A 13,893-nucleotide genomic window follows, 5' to 3' on the forward strand; every position below is an offset into this window, starting at 1 on the left:
GTGACTTTTAATCACGTGCTAACCTCCCCGCTGGCCAAAAAACTACCGCCTGCTCAAGGCAGGTGTTAGTGGCTAGCGCGGCCAGCGGTTTAACGCGCGCTAAATCACTAGCATGGCTTGATAAAAGGAGCACTAGATAAACAATATTACAGTAGTCCAATGTAGACAAATTTGATGACTGAACCAGAATCCTAAAAGAGTTTGAGTCAAAGTATTTTTTGATGGTACGTAGCTTCCATAGAATTGAAAAGCATTTTTTAACCAAAAGGTAAGTATGGACATTAAATGATAACGAACAATCTATTGTAACACCTAATATTTTTTATCGTGGTAGCTATAGAATAATTTTGATCATTTAAAAATTTTAAATGAAGTATCTTTTCAATGATTTTATCATTGGGACTAGCAAGGAAAAACTTTGTTTTCTCTGGATTGAGCTTCAGTTTGAATTTAGTAGTCCATTGTTCTATTTGTGCAGCAGTACCTTCTCCCTTTCTTCAACAGTAATTCTCGTCCCTTCCCCTTCTCCCCTGTCAGCAGTAGCCCCTTCCCCTCCCTTGTCCAGGAGTACCCCCTTCTCCCTTTCCTCCTCCCCTTATCCAACAGTAATTCTCATCCCTTCCCTTTCCCTTCTCCCCTGTCAGCAGTAGCCCCTTCCCCTCCCTTGTCCAGGAGCACCCCTACGCCCTTCCCTCTCCAGCAAATGTTTCCTCTATGTAGGCTAGGCAGCTCTGTGTACTTTTAACTTCAGCACACAGCTGCCCCTAAGCTGTATTTTAGCTGCAGTTTCATGAGGCAGCCTCGGGGCCTTTGGTAGGCCGGCCCACATCGCATCATCGAAACGAGCCGGCCTACCAAAGGCCCCGAGGCTGCCTCATGAAACCGCGGCTAAAATACTGCTTAGGAGCAGCTGTGTGCCGAAGTTAAAACCACACAGAGCTGCCCCTGCTTGTCTGGGGGTGCGGAGACACGCGGCAGGAGTAGGAGGTGGAAGGCAGGAGTGCCGGCATAGCGACGGCAACAGGAAGTTGCACGTCAGCTGACGCCGGCACTTTATGCTGCGGCGGGGACCCGAATCCTTCGCGAACCGGCAACATTTTTTTGCGGACTGGCGGTTGAAGAACTGTGCTTTATACCATCAATTTGGCTCAATATGGTTTCCAGGTTCACACAGATGTTTGTTTCTCCATTTACCACCCTTGAGAACCATTTCTTGCAGAGGTAGATCTCTTACATTTTCAGTAAAGACCAAAGCAAAGAATTCATTCAGGCTCTCCATTATGGCCTTGTCTCTTCCTTTTACTCCTTGATGATCTAAATGTTCACTGATGCCCTCACAGGCTTTCTGCTTCTGATACATTAAAAAAAATGTTTTTGGTGGAACTCATTATGTCATATGTTCAAAATGGAAAGATCAATAGCTGTACAAAATGGAAATTATAAAACCTTTTCTAAAATATGGGGGCCATTGACATCTTTTTGTGATGATTAAACACCAATTATTCTATTGAAATATACACCATGAATAATAGAGAGGGGGAAGGGTTCTTATTTTATTGTGCATACTATTAATAATAATGGAAAGGTGGGGTGAGTTATGGGTTTATATATATATACAATTGTTGTTTCTCTTGATAGATTTACAAGTGATGTTTTCAAAAATATATATGATTTTAATTTGTACACTTGTTGAAAGATTAATAATGAATAAAGATTTACAAAAAAAAATTATATATTGCTACGAGCCTTTGCCTCTGACGAGTCTCTCATCAAATTTACTTTTAACTTTCTTTATCAGTGCTTTGCATATAACTTGCCAGTGCTTATTCTGCTGCTTGTTTTTTTCATTCATATCTTTTTTCCATTTTTTTTTTTAAGATGTCCTTTATATCCTTTTTCACCTCACCTTTTAATCATACTGGCTGTTTGTTCTTCTTTCTACTTTATATTATTATTATTTTTTATTTTACATTTTATAATTTTTATTCATATTACAACTTACATCAAGTGTATCAAGAAATAACATTTGAATTGAAAAAACATCACTTGTATTACTATTATTATCATCAACTGACATTCATGAAAGTTAACCTCCCCTCCCATCATTATCACATCAGAAATATTCATTTGTATTATATTATGCAATATACATTCTATTAATATATCAATAGAATAATATATCAATACAACCTCCCACCCATCCCTATCCCCTCATTTCAATTATCTTATGAAGGGAAAATGTTTACTACTCATTACAAAAGTCTGTTAATGATCCCCAAACATCTCAAAATTTACCAAAATATCCTCTCTGTGTGGCTAACGTTCTTTCCATTTTATAAATATGACATACAGAACTCCACCAAAAACTGTAATTTAATCTACTCTGATTTTATATTAATATGTGGAATGCATCTGGTTTGGGCCTCCAAGAAAATAATATTTTAAGCAATGTTCGTGCCCGATTTTAATTTTTGCAGCTGCGCTCCTTTTTGGCTCTCTTTTTTTAATCATTTCCCTCATTTTATCATAATTGTTCTTTTGAAAGTTAAATGTTTCTTCAGCACCTCTTCCCCACCCCTTCAGCTCCAGCCCTCCCCTCCATAGGTCAAGCACCTCTCACTCCCTTATCTTCAACTCCAGCCCTCCTCCTGGGCCAATTCCTCCATCTACTTGCCTTACGTTGCTCCCTCTCTTCATCGGGGCCAGCGGGTCCAGATGGCTTCCCTCTGACTCTCCCTGCCTCTGGAACACACCTTACAGAGTGAGCTGATCTTACACCAGTGAGCTTGCTCAACACCAGTGCTCACGGCTTTCCCTCTTCCGAGCTCCTCCTTATGACACAACTTCCTGTCTTTGCGTAAAAAGGAAGTTGTGTCATGAGGAGCCTGGCAGAGGGAAGGCCACAAGCACTGTCGAGCAAGCCTGTGTAGAGATTGGATCGCACTGCAAGGTATGTACCAGCGGCAGAGAGGGAGCGAGGGGTGGGTGGGCTGGAGCTGCTGGATCCGCGAGCGAGAGGGGTGAGCTGGAGCCGCTGGACCCACAAGCGAGATGGGGGGTGGGCTGGATCCACCGGACCCATGAGCGAGGGGGGGTAGGGCCTGGAACCGCCAGACCCACGATGGGGGAGGGATGGCGGGTTATCGGGGAGCTGTGGTGGATGGGGTTCCCTGAGGAACAAAGCTGTTTACTGCTCCGCGGAGTGGTAAAAACCTTTGTTACCGCACCAGCGGTGAGCAGATATAAATTCTACCCGTTCCTGTGGGTTTATTGTGGTTAGCCGCGGTAACGGGTCACTATGTCATTCTCTATGTGAGACATCAGCTTTCTTAACTGCTGGAGTTCATTCTGTAAAAATCTTGTAGCTGAGGAATGGAAGAATTCTGATACAGATGTGGGTTGTATTTACATTTTCAAGCTTGATTCATATTTTATTTTCTTCAGTGGGGAGGAATTTTATCCAACATCAAACAGTCTTTTGCATGGGACTCATGTGCCATCTAAAGAAGGAATTGACAAAATGGTTGCAGATCTTGACAAACAGTAAGTACTCATAAGATGTACTTTTATTAAAAGGGAAATAGTATATGTTTTGTATTTATTTATTATTTATTGGTTTTGTTTCTAGTATTTTAAGTTCCTGGGGGCTAATTGTGTCAAAGCATTTTCTCCATTGTAATCTAATCTGGATTTTTATCTATTACCTTCTGTATCTGTAACAGAAAATGCTTAGTATAACAGACCTTTTTGTTGGCTTACCTGGAACTTACCTGTCTTCTCAGGAGTGTTTTGTAGCCAGTTAGGTGGTCCTTGTGAATTGCTCTCTTAGTTTCTCTCCATTTCTGTTTTGCATAGATGTGGGGGGGAGGGTTAAAATGATACAGCTCTATGGGGAATTCATAAGAATATAAGAATCACCATACTGGGACAGACCGAAGGTCAATCAAGCCCAGTAACCTAGTTCCAACAGTGACCAACCCAGGCCCCAAGTATCTATCTAGATCCCAAGTAGTAAAACAGATTATCCCAGGACAAGCAGGCAGCATATTCTTTACGCATGGGTGACGTCACCGACGGAGCCCTCGGTACGGACCTTTTTAACTAGAAGGTTCTAGTTGGCCGCACCGCGCGTGCGCGAGTGCCTTCCCGCCCGACGGAGGAGTGCGTGGTCCCCAGTTTCTTCGTTTCCACGGAGCGAAGAAGACGTGTGTTTTTCAACGGTCGTTGAAATTCTCTTTTTGCCTTCCCGCTCGCGTATATTTTTCGTTTTATTCACCTTCGGGTGCTTTTTTCTTTTCAGTTTCAAAAAAAAAAAAAAATACTTTATTTCTTCTTTTTTCGTTCCTGCCCCGGCGGGGCCTGTTGTCACTATCCAGGCCTCCGGGTTTGATTTTGCGGAGGCCGTGTTCCCATTCATGCCCCCGCAGCCGGGTTTTAAGAAGTGCCAGCGGTGTGCACGCCCGATCTCCCTCACTGACCCACACAATTGGTGTTTGCAGTGTTTGGGGCCTGAGCATCGGGCGGACTCCTGCACCCGCTGTGCCACTCTTAAAAAACGCACTTTGAAGAATCGTCAAATCCAGCAGAATATACTTTTCGGCACCGGCCCTGCAATGGACTCGACTTCTTCATCTGCGGCACCGTCAAAATCGGCACCGGCCACTTCGACACCACCTGATCCGTCATCGGCGCCACCGGCGCCAGGTAAGCCGGCTAAGAAGCCTTCCACCCTTGAGCGCCCTCCCACCTCGGTGGCGACACCGGTCCTTTCGGCTCCACGCCGACCCAAAAAACGCTCCGCCCCGATATCGGTGAGTGCCTCGTCATCGGCCTCCTCATCGCCGGGGCGTAGAGAGGCACCCATGGAACCAAAACAGAAAAAAGTGGTTCCGGTGCCACCCTGGATGACCGCATCGCGGCCATCCTCAAAGACAAGTTGCATGAACAACTGCAACAGCAACTTCAGCAGCTCTTGCCCTCCATCTTGGCACCGCTGCTCTCGGTACCAGACCGGCCCGAGCCCCGCACCGTCCAACCGGTATCTACTCCATCGATACCTTTGGACTCGTCCATGCCTATTCTCTCGGCATCACATCTCCATACTCATTCCGAGAGTCACGCCTTGGCGACGGTCGATCCTCCTCGGGACCGGACAGGGCACCGGTCTCCCCGTGACCGGCACCGTTCTTCCCGGGACCGAGACAGACACAGGTCTTCATCCCCCGGTACCGTCTCGGTACGCTCGGGCAAGTCTCTTTCTAAGACTCACCATACCGAGCCTTCCACTCCGGTATCTCGGCACGCGCACACTGATGTCAGAGACCCGGACCTATGGGAAGAATCCCCTCCCGGTACCGAGGAGGACGCATCGTCGTCGGACGAGGAGCCTTCGGCCCCCGATACCACATCTAAGCCTGAGCAATCTTCTTTTTCTAAATTCCTCAGAGAGTTGTCGGCGGCTCTGTCTCTCCCTCTAGAGTCTGACTCTAAGAAATCACAAGCTTTTCTGGAGGCATTAGATTTTGATCAACCTCCCAAAGAGTTCCTAAAGTTGCCCGTACATGACATCTTACGGGAAACTTTTTATAAAAACTGGGAGAATCCACTTACTGTCCCTGGGGCCCCCCGTAAACTGGATAGCCTTTACAGGGTCATACCAATCCCTGGATTTGATAAACCCCAGCTGCCCCATGAATCCCTCCTGGTGGAGTCCACCTTAAAAAAGACTCAGGGCTCTAGTGTTTATGTCTCCACCCCTCCTGGCAGAGAGGGCAAAACAATGGACAAATTTGGCAAGCGACTTTATCAGAATGCAATGCTTGCCAACAGGGCAAACAACTATTCATTTCATTTTTCATTCTACTTGAAACATCTGGTCCTCCAACTCTCCGCCATGCAGAAGTACCTTCCGGAACACAAGGTCCCACTGTTCCAGCAGCAAATCTCCAGCCTGCTCCAACTGAGAAAATTTATGGTGCGCTCTATATATGATTCCTTTGAGCTCACCTCCCGTGCATCTGCCATTGCTGTGGCTATGCGCCGCCTGGCCTGGCTAAGGGTCTCTGATTTGGACATCAATCATCAAGACCGACTAGCCAACGCTCCCTGTCTTGGGGATGAATTATTTGGGGAGTCCCTGGATACAACCACACAGAAACTCTCAGCCCATGAGACCAGATGGGACACTCTCATAAAACCTAAGAAAAAGGCTCCACCTGCTCATCCTTACAGACCACAGTCTGCATATCAGCGCAGGTTCTCCGCTAGGCCGCTCAATCCACCTTCACAACAACCTAGGCGGCCCCGTCCGCACCAGCACACCCAGGCTCGTGCCCAGTCCAATCAACCTGCCAAGCCTCTTCCTCCTGCCAAGCCATCTCAGCCCTTTTGACTCTTCTCTCCAGGGCATAGCCAGTCTCCCGCCTTCATTGCCTCTTCCTCAACCAATCGGAGGCAGGCTCCACATCTTCCTCAGCCGTTGGGAGGTCATCACATCGGACCAGTGGGTCCTCAACATCATCCGCCACGGCTACTCTCTCAACTTCCAGACTCTTCCACCAGACAATCCTCCCGTAGAGTCTGCTTCTCATTCAACCCAAACCCCCCTCCTCCTGAGGGAGGTCCAATCCCTCCTTCTTCTCAATGCCATCGAAGAAGTGCCTCCGGAACAAAGAGGTCGGGGATTCTACTCCCGCTACTTCCTGGTTCCCAAAAAGACAGGAGACCTCCGTCCCATTCTCGATCTCAGGGATCTCAACAAGTGTCTAGTCAAGGAGAAATTCAGAATGCTCTCCCTTGCCACGCTTTACCCTCTTCTCTCTCAGCACGACTGGCTATGTTCCCTGGACCTCAAAGAGGCCTACACTCACATCCCAATCAATCCGGCTTCACGTCGCTACCTGCGATTCCAGGTGCACCACCGCCACTATCAGTACAAAGTGCTGCCTTTTGGCCTCGCTTCATCACCCAGGGTGTTCACCAAATGCCTCATTGTGGTGGCGGCCTTCCTCAGGTCTCACAACCTCCAGGTGTTTCCCTACTTGGACGATTGGTTGGTGAAAGCATCTACGTCTCCACTTGTGCTACAAGCCACTCATCATACCATCTCTCTCCTCCATCTCCTGGGGTTCGAGATCAACTACCCCAAGTCGCATCTGCTTCCCACACAGCGCCTTCAATTCATTGGAGCAGTTCTCGACACCACACTAATGAGGGCGTTTCTCCCCTCCGACCGTCAACGGACTCTGCTCCACCTTTGTCGTCAGGTGCTCCTTCATCACTCCATTCCTGCCAGACAGATGATGGTCCTCCTGGGCCACATGGCCTCGACGGTACATGTGCTTCCCCTAGCGCGACTCCACCTCAGGACACCTCAATGGACTCTGGCCAACCAGTGGTCACAGACCTCGAATTTTCTTTCTCATCCCATCTCTGTGACATCGTCTCTTCAGCGATCTCTACAATGGTGGTTGAACTCCTCAAATCTTTCCAGGGGCCTTCTCTTTCATCTGCCCCCTCATTCCATGATCATCACCACGGATGCCTCCCCTTATGCATGGGGAGCTCACCTGGGAGATCTACGCACCCAGGGTCTTTGGACCCCGCAGGAGCGTCTACATCACATCAATTTCCTAGAACTCAGAGCCATGTTCTACGCTCTCAAGGCCTTCCAGCACCTTCTCTGCCCTCAGGTTCTTCTCCTGTGCACAGACAATCAAGTCGCCATGTACTACATAAACAAGCAAGGCGGCACCGGGTCTCGCCTCCTTTGTCAGGAGGCTCTCCGCATTTGGACCTGGGCCACGGCCCGCAATCTCTTCCTCAAGGCTGTCTATATCCAGGGCGAACAAAACTCCCTGGCCGACAATCTCAGCCGCATCCTTCAACCTCACGAGTGGACTCTGGACCCTTCAACGCTCCACTCCATCTTTGCTCGCTGGGGCACTCCGCAGGTGGACCTCTTTGCAGCGCCTCACAACCATCAGCTACCCCAGTTCTGTTCCAGACTCTTCTCTCCTCATCGTCTGACCCCAGATGCATTCCTGCTCAACTGGAGAGATCGGTTCCTCTATGCCTTTCCTCCACTTCCTCTGATGTTGCGGACGTTATCCAAACTCCGCAGGGACAGGGCCACCATGATTCTCATCGCTCCTCGGTGGCCTCGCCAACACTGGTTTTCTCTCCTGCTTCAGCTCAGCGTCAGGGAGCCCATTCCTCTCCCTGTGTTTCCTACTCTACTTACGCAACAGCGTCAGTCTCTGCTGCATCCCAATCTGTCTTCGCTCCACCTGACAGCTTGGTTTCTCTCGGGCTGACCTCTCCAGGAAATCTATCTCAGCCTGTCCGTCTCATTCTGGACGCCTCCAGGAAACCGGCCACCCTCCAATGTTACCATCAGAAGTGGACCAGGTTCTCCTCTTGGTGCCTCCGTCATCATCACGATCCCACCTCTTTAGCGGTGGAAACTGTACTGAACTATTTGCTCTCTCTGTCCAATGCGGGCCTCAAGTCCACCTCAATCAGAGTCCACCTCAGTGCCATCACTGCGTTTCATGAGCCTATCCTCGGAAAACCTCTCACGGCTCATCCACTGGTTTCCCGATTCATGAGAGGCCTCTTCAATGTCAAACCATCTCTAAAGCCTCCTCCGGTCGTCTGGGACCTGAATGTGGTTTTATCAGCCCTCATGAAACCTCCTTTTGAGCCGCTTGCCACAACCTCGCTCAAACTTCTAACATGGAAGGTGCTTTTCCTCATTGCCATCACCTCTGCCAGGAGGGTTAGTGAGCTGCATGCACTGGTCGCCGATCCACCGTTCACTGTTTTTCACCATGACAAGGTGGTTCTGCATACCCATCCAAAATTCCTTCCCAAGGTAGTCTCGGCTTTTCACCTCAACCAGTCCATTGTGTTGCCTGTCTTTTTCCCGAAACCTCATTCACATCCTGGGGAACAGGCATTACACAGTCTTGATTGCAAGCGTGCCCTGGCCTACTATCTTGATCGTACAAGGACTCACCGCTTGTCCCCTCAGCTCTTCCTGACCTTCGACCCTAATCGTCTAGGTCGCCCGGTCTCTAAACGGACGCTATCCAACTGGCTTGCGGCCTGCATCGCGTTCTGTTATGCTCGGGCCGGTCTGTCACTGGACGGTGCTGTCACTGCCCACAGGGTGAGAGCTATGGCCGCTTCTGTTGCTTTCCTCCGTTCCACACCCATTGAGGAAATCTGCAAAGCTGCCACCTGGTCCTCAGTTCACACATTCACTACTCATTACTGTCTGGATACTTTCTCCAGACGGGATGGGCACTTCGGCCAATCTGTACTTCAGAATTTATTTTCCTAATGGACAACCATCCCTCCTCCCTCTTTGTTAGCTTGGAGGTCACCCATGCGTAAAGAATATGCTGCCTGCTTGTCCTGGGATAAAGCACAGTTACTTACTGTAACAGGTGTTATCCAGGGACAGCAGGCAGATATTCTTACGTCCCACCCTCCTCCCCGGGTTGGCTTCTTAGCTGGCTTATCTTAACTGGGGACCATGCACTCCTCCGTCGGGCGGGAAGGCACTCGCGCACGCGCGGTGCGGCCAACTAGAACCTTCTAGTTAAAAAGGTTCGTACCGAGGGCTCCGTCGGTGACGTCACCCATGCGTAAAGAATATCTGCCTGCTGTCCCTAGATAACACCTGTTACGGTAAGTAACTGTGCTTTTTGTAGAAACATGACGGCAGATAAAGGCCAAATGGCCCATCCAGTCAGCCTATCCGTAGGAAAAAAATAGACAACACAGTAAAAGAAGCCCAAATGGGTCAGCACAGAAAGAAAAAAAATTAAACAGCAAATATGGAAGGCTATGAATGGCTTGAGGGTAACGAGATTGGGACACAACACAGAGTAACAGCAGAGGTCACTGGAGGTTGGGCAGACCTGACAAGACGTGCCAAAAAGATCACAACCATGGAGTAGCAGAGAATGTAAATCAGCAGAACCTAATGAGTGGCACCAATGGCTGATAATTTAGGGAGCCTGGATCGAACATGGGACTAGGACCCTGAGTTAGAAGGTCAGGCAAGAGGGGCAATGGAAGAGAATATGCCATGAGAGGCTGAACCAGATCTGCGTACCATTACATTACATTATATTTCATTGATGTCTTCTATCCCGCCAATACCTTTTGGTTCTAGGTAGTTTGCAACAAGAAATTAGCCTGGGCATTCCCAGGGAGATTGCAAGGTTGATAGTTATAGTATGTGTCTGGATCTGGGAAGGGTCGATACGGTTTGGTTAGATAATTCTACAAATTTCTTGAATAGTATGGTTTTCAGTTCTTTTCTGAATGTTTTGTAGTTGGTCATCATGGTCAGCAGATTTGAGAGGTGGTGGTCTATTTTTGCTGCTCTGGTGGTTAGTAGAACATCATATTTTTTTTTGCTTTGCATGCTTTTGATTGGGGGGTGGGTAAAGTGTGCTTGAGTTCTTCTTGGTCTGGATGTGTTTTTCCTGATTAGGCGATTGCTCAGATAGCTTGGTCCATTTCCATTTAGGGCTTTGAATAGGGTGCAGTAGAATTTGTGTTGTATGTGTGCTTGTACTGGGAGTCAGTGTGAGTCTTGGAAAACTGAGGTGATTGTATTTTTTTCATCGAGTATATTAGTCTTTGGGCTCTATGTAATTGTTTTAGCATGATGATTGGGCATGACAGGTAAAGTATGTTACAGTAGTCCAGGAGTCCTAGGATTAGCACTTGTACTACGAGTTTGAATTTTTTGTTGTTGAAGTATTTTCGGATTTGTCTTAAATTGCCTTCTGAACCATTTTGCTGATTTGAAGTTGCTTGGTGCAGTTTTTGTCTATCATTATTCCCAGCAGTTTTAGGTTGGGTTGTAAGGGATATGTGATGGAGTTTATTTCTAGGTTTGTTATAGTTGGGGTTTTATTTCTTTCTAGAAGTAAGAATTCGGTTTTGTTCCATTTTGACACTGTTTCTAGTCACCGTTTTTTACCGTATTCAATGTATTGGGAGGCTGCAAAGATGGTTCTTCGGGGCCATATTATTTCCTATATGATCAAAAAGACAGAGATAGTGTCATACTTCGCTTTCTCAGGAATTGCAACAATTTCGGAAGGTTCACGTTATTCAGCTGGACGAGGGTACCAAAGCCAAAGTCTTTCAACTTCATAAGGACATTGATTAGATCTTAACACTCCGGGTGCAGCAAGATATTTATTTCCAGCGTTACAAACTGTATTGCTGGGGAGGGAAAACTGGGAAGGTATTAGCCAATTTGGTTCGACTGGCTCGTAAACAGCAACTTATAGGATGTATTCGGGCCACTGTGAGTACTCGACACACTGACTTAAAGAACATTGCGGACCAATTTGGGCACTTTTACACCACTCTTTATAGGGAAGGCATGGTTGAGGGCAAACGGGAAGCCTTTTTTCACGGTCTGACTCTTCCTGCGCTGCCACTGGGGCAGGCAGATACTTTGAATAAACCTATCCGTCGGCTTAAGTTGGCTAAATCCTCGGGTCCGAATGGTATGGTGCTCAAATTCTATAAAATTTTGCAGGACATGGTTCTTACCCCATTGCAGGGCATATTCTGATGCGTCTGCTGGGGGCAATCTGGCCCGTGCTAATCTGGCCATGTTATTCTCCTCCCCAAACCTGGCAAAGATGCAGAACTGCCTGGCTCATATCGGCCGATTTCTTTTTTAAATCAAGATGTTAAACTGTTGGCAGCCATTCTGGCCAAAAGTTTGAATGGTTATTTGCCAGAGTTGATAGATGCTGATCAAGTGGGATTCATACCTGGGAGGTTCGCTTCTATTAATCTTTATAAGGCTCTCCTTGCAATCCGGGAAGCCAGGGGGAATGAGGATCGGATGGTGTTAGCAAGTTTAGATATTGAAAAAGCTTTCAACAGCGTTGTATGGTCTCACCTGTTTTGGGTCTTGGAGAGATTTGGGATAGTGGGTTGATTGGGTGAAGGCTTTACACTTCAATCCGAGAGCACAACTCATTGTGAATGGAAAGATAACTGCATCGTTTCCTCTCTGTCGGGACACTAGACAGGGCTGTCCGCTGTCTCTACTGCTCTTTGTTCTGGTGCTTGAACCCCTGGCAGCGCATATTTGGCAGGATCCAGACTTGGAGGGCATTCAGATTGGTTCTCAAGAGCTCCGTCATAGTCAATTTGCCGACGATATGCTTCTGTATTATTTTATTTTATTTATTTAGATTTTTATCCCATCCTCCCAGTAGCTCAGAACGGTTTACAAGTAAACATACACAATGGAGTGTAATTGGACATATAAGATATACAATAGATTTAAATGTTTGGACATACAAGACTGTGCAGTAGTTTAAATACAGGGAGTATACAGCAAATTAAGAGCAGAGTTTAAGTATAAGTAGTTTAGTTTAAATACAAGTTATTTGAGTTTAAATACAATTTATTAGAGTACAGACCGAGAGAGGACTATAGCGAAATTTAGGGAGAAGATAGACAGGAGAGAGAAGAGTAGAGGTGGGGCTTAAGGGGGGGGTGTAGATTGAGGGTGACCTTTAGTTGAAGAGGAGGGTCTTTACCATTTTTCGGAATGTCATTAATGAGTTCTGTAGTCTGAGTTGCGGGGGGAGTTGGTTCCAGAGATGTATGTATGTCGCAGATCGGCAGCTTCCATTATTTCTGCAGTGGGTGCGGATGTTTGGTACCTTTTCCGGCCTCCAGGTGAACTGTAGCAAATCTGAGGTTTTGCTCTTGAGAGGGGTGGGCCCTGAGCCCTGGCATGGGGATCTTCCTATCACACCGCTGGCCCCTTTTCTTAAATACTTGGGCATTCATCTTCACACTTTTGATTCCAAATTATACAAGCTGAACGTCACCCGGGTTTTGGCTCATTTGAAATCTACTTGTACCTTGTGGATGGATCTTCCTATTTCGCTTTTGGGATGGGTGGCGTTTTTAAAAATGATGATCATGCCTAAAATTTTATATCCGTTACAAGTTTTGCCCATTTGGATTAAACAGAGAGATAAATTGGAGTTTAAAGCGATGGTGAGACGCTTTGTGTGGTGTGGCAGGTCAGCCCAGATTGCCTACACCAAGTTCATTGTGGATTCGGACCTGCGAGGCCTCAGTGTACCAAATCTTCGCTCTTATAACATGGCGGCCTTGCTCCGTGGGGTGCACGAGTGTCTCTTAGATGAGTAACGGTTCTTTCCATTACCTCTGGTGAAGGAGTGGTGTAGCCCATATGGTTTCCTTAACCTTCTCCATGTGCAGGGAGTGCCGGACAAACTTGTTGTTGTTTTTTTTGCTACCTTTCTGTGCAGCTTGGGGCTGGTGGCTTCGAAAACAGGGACAGATGGGTAGCGCTTCTGTCCCTGGGTTGGGGTTGTCTCCTTTTACTGTTTGGGCAAGGAAGGAGTGCATCTCCTTCCATCATATCCTTGAGTTGGGAGGAGGGGAGTTCCCTTCTTTGATCAGATGAGAGTTAAATGGGAGTTACCGGCGAGACACTTTTGGGCTTATCGTCAAGCACATCATTATTATACTCAGTTGAAGGGTTCCTGGGGGGTTCAAATGGAGGGTACCAAATTGGATAGGTATTTTTTTCTTATTATCCACACATAATGAACTCACTTTCTCGCTGGTACAAGATAGTCAAGGAATTGGTGGATGTGGCTGGCATAACCCAAGTGGCTCAACATTGGGAGAAGGAGTTGGGGGGCACTTTAGATACTGGGCAAATTCAGGAGGTTTTTCAGATGGGACTGGTTTTCTTCAAAGCGACTGAATTGAGAGACACTCATTTCAAAATTCTGCATAGGGCTTACTTGACTAGGGCTCCTGGTTGCACTATAGACTTGTGGGAGGCCTCCT

General features: G+C 47.2%; 1 protein-coding gene across 1 annotated transcript in view; it reads left to right on the forward strand.

Annotated features, from left to right (window-relative positions):
• SYF2 (SYF2 pre-mRNA splicing factor) overlaps positions 1–13,893 on the forward strand; it is a 52,671-nt gene that overhangs the window by 34,225 nt on the left and 4,553 nt on the right. Inside the window, exon 6 of the mRNA XM_033930976.1 lies at positions 3,445–3,543. Coding sequence (XP_033786867.1) covers positions 3,445–3,543 — 99 coding nt within the window. The remainder of the gene's footprint in view (positions 1–3,444; positions 3,544–13,893) is intronic.

Source organism: Geotrypetes seraphini, chromosome 2 (assembly GCF_902459505.1).
Source record: "Geotrypetes seraphini chromosome 2, aGeoSer1.1, whole genome shotgun sequence".
NCBI classification, from domain to species: Eukaryota; Metazoa; Chordata; class Amphibia; order Gymnophiona; family Dermophiidae; genus Geotrypetes; species Geotrypetes seraphini.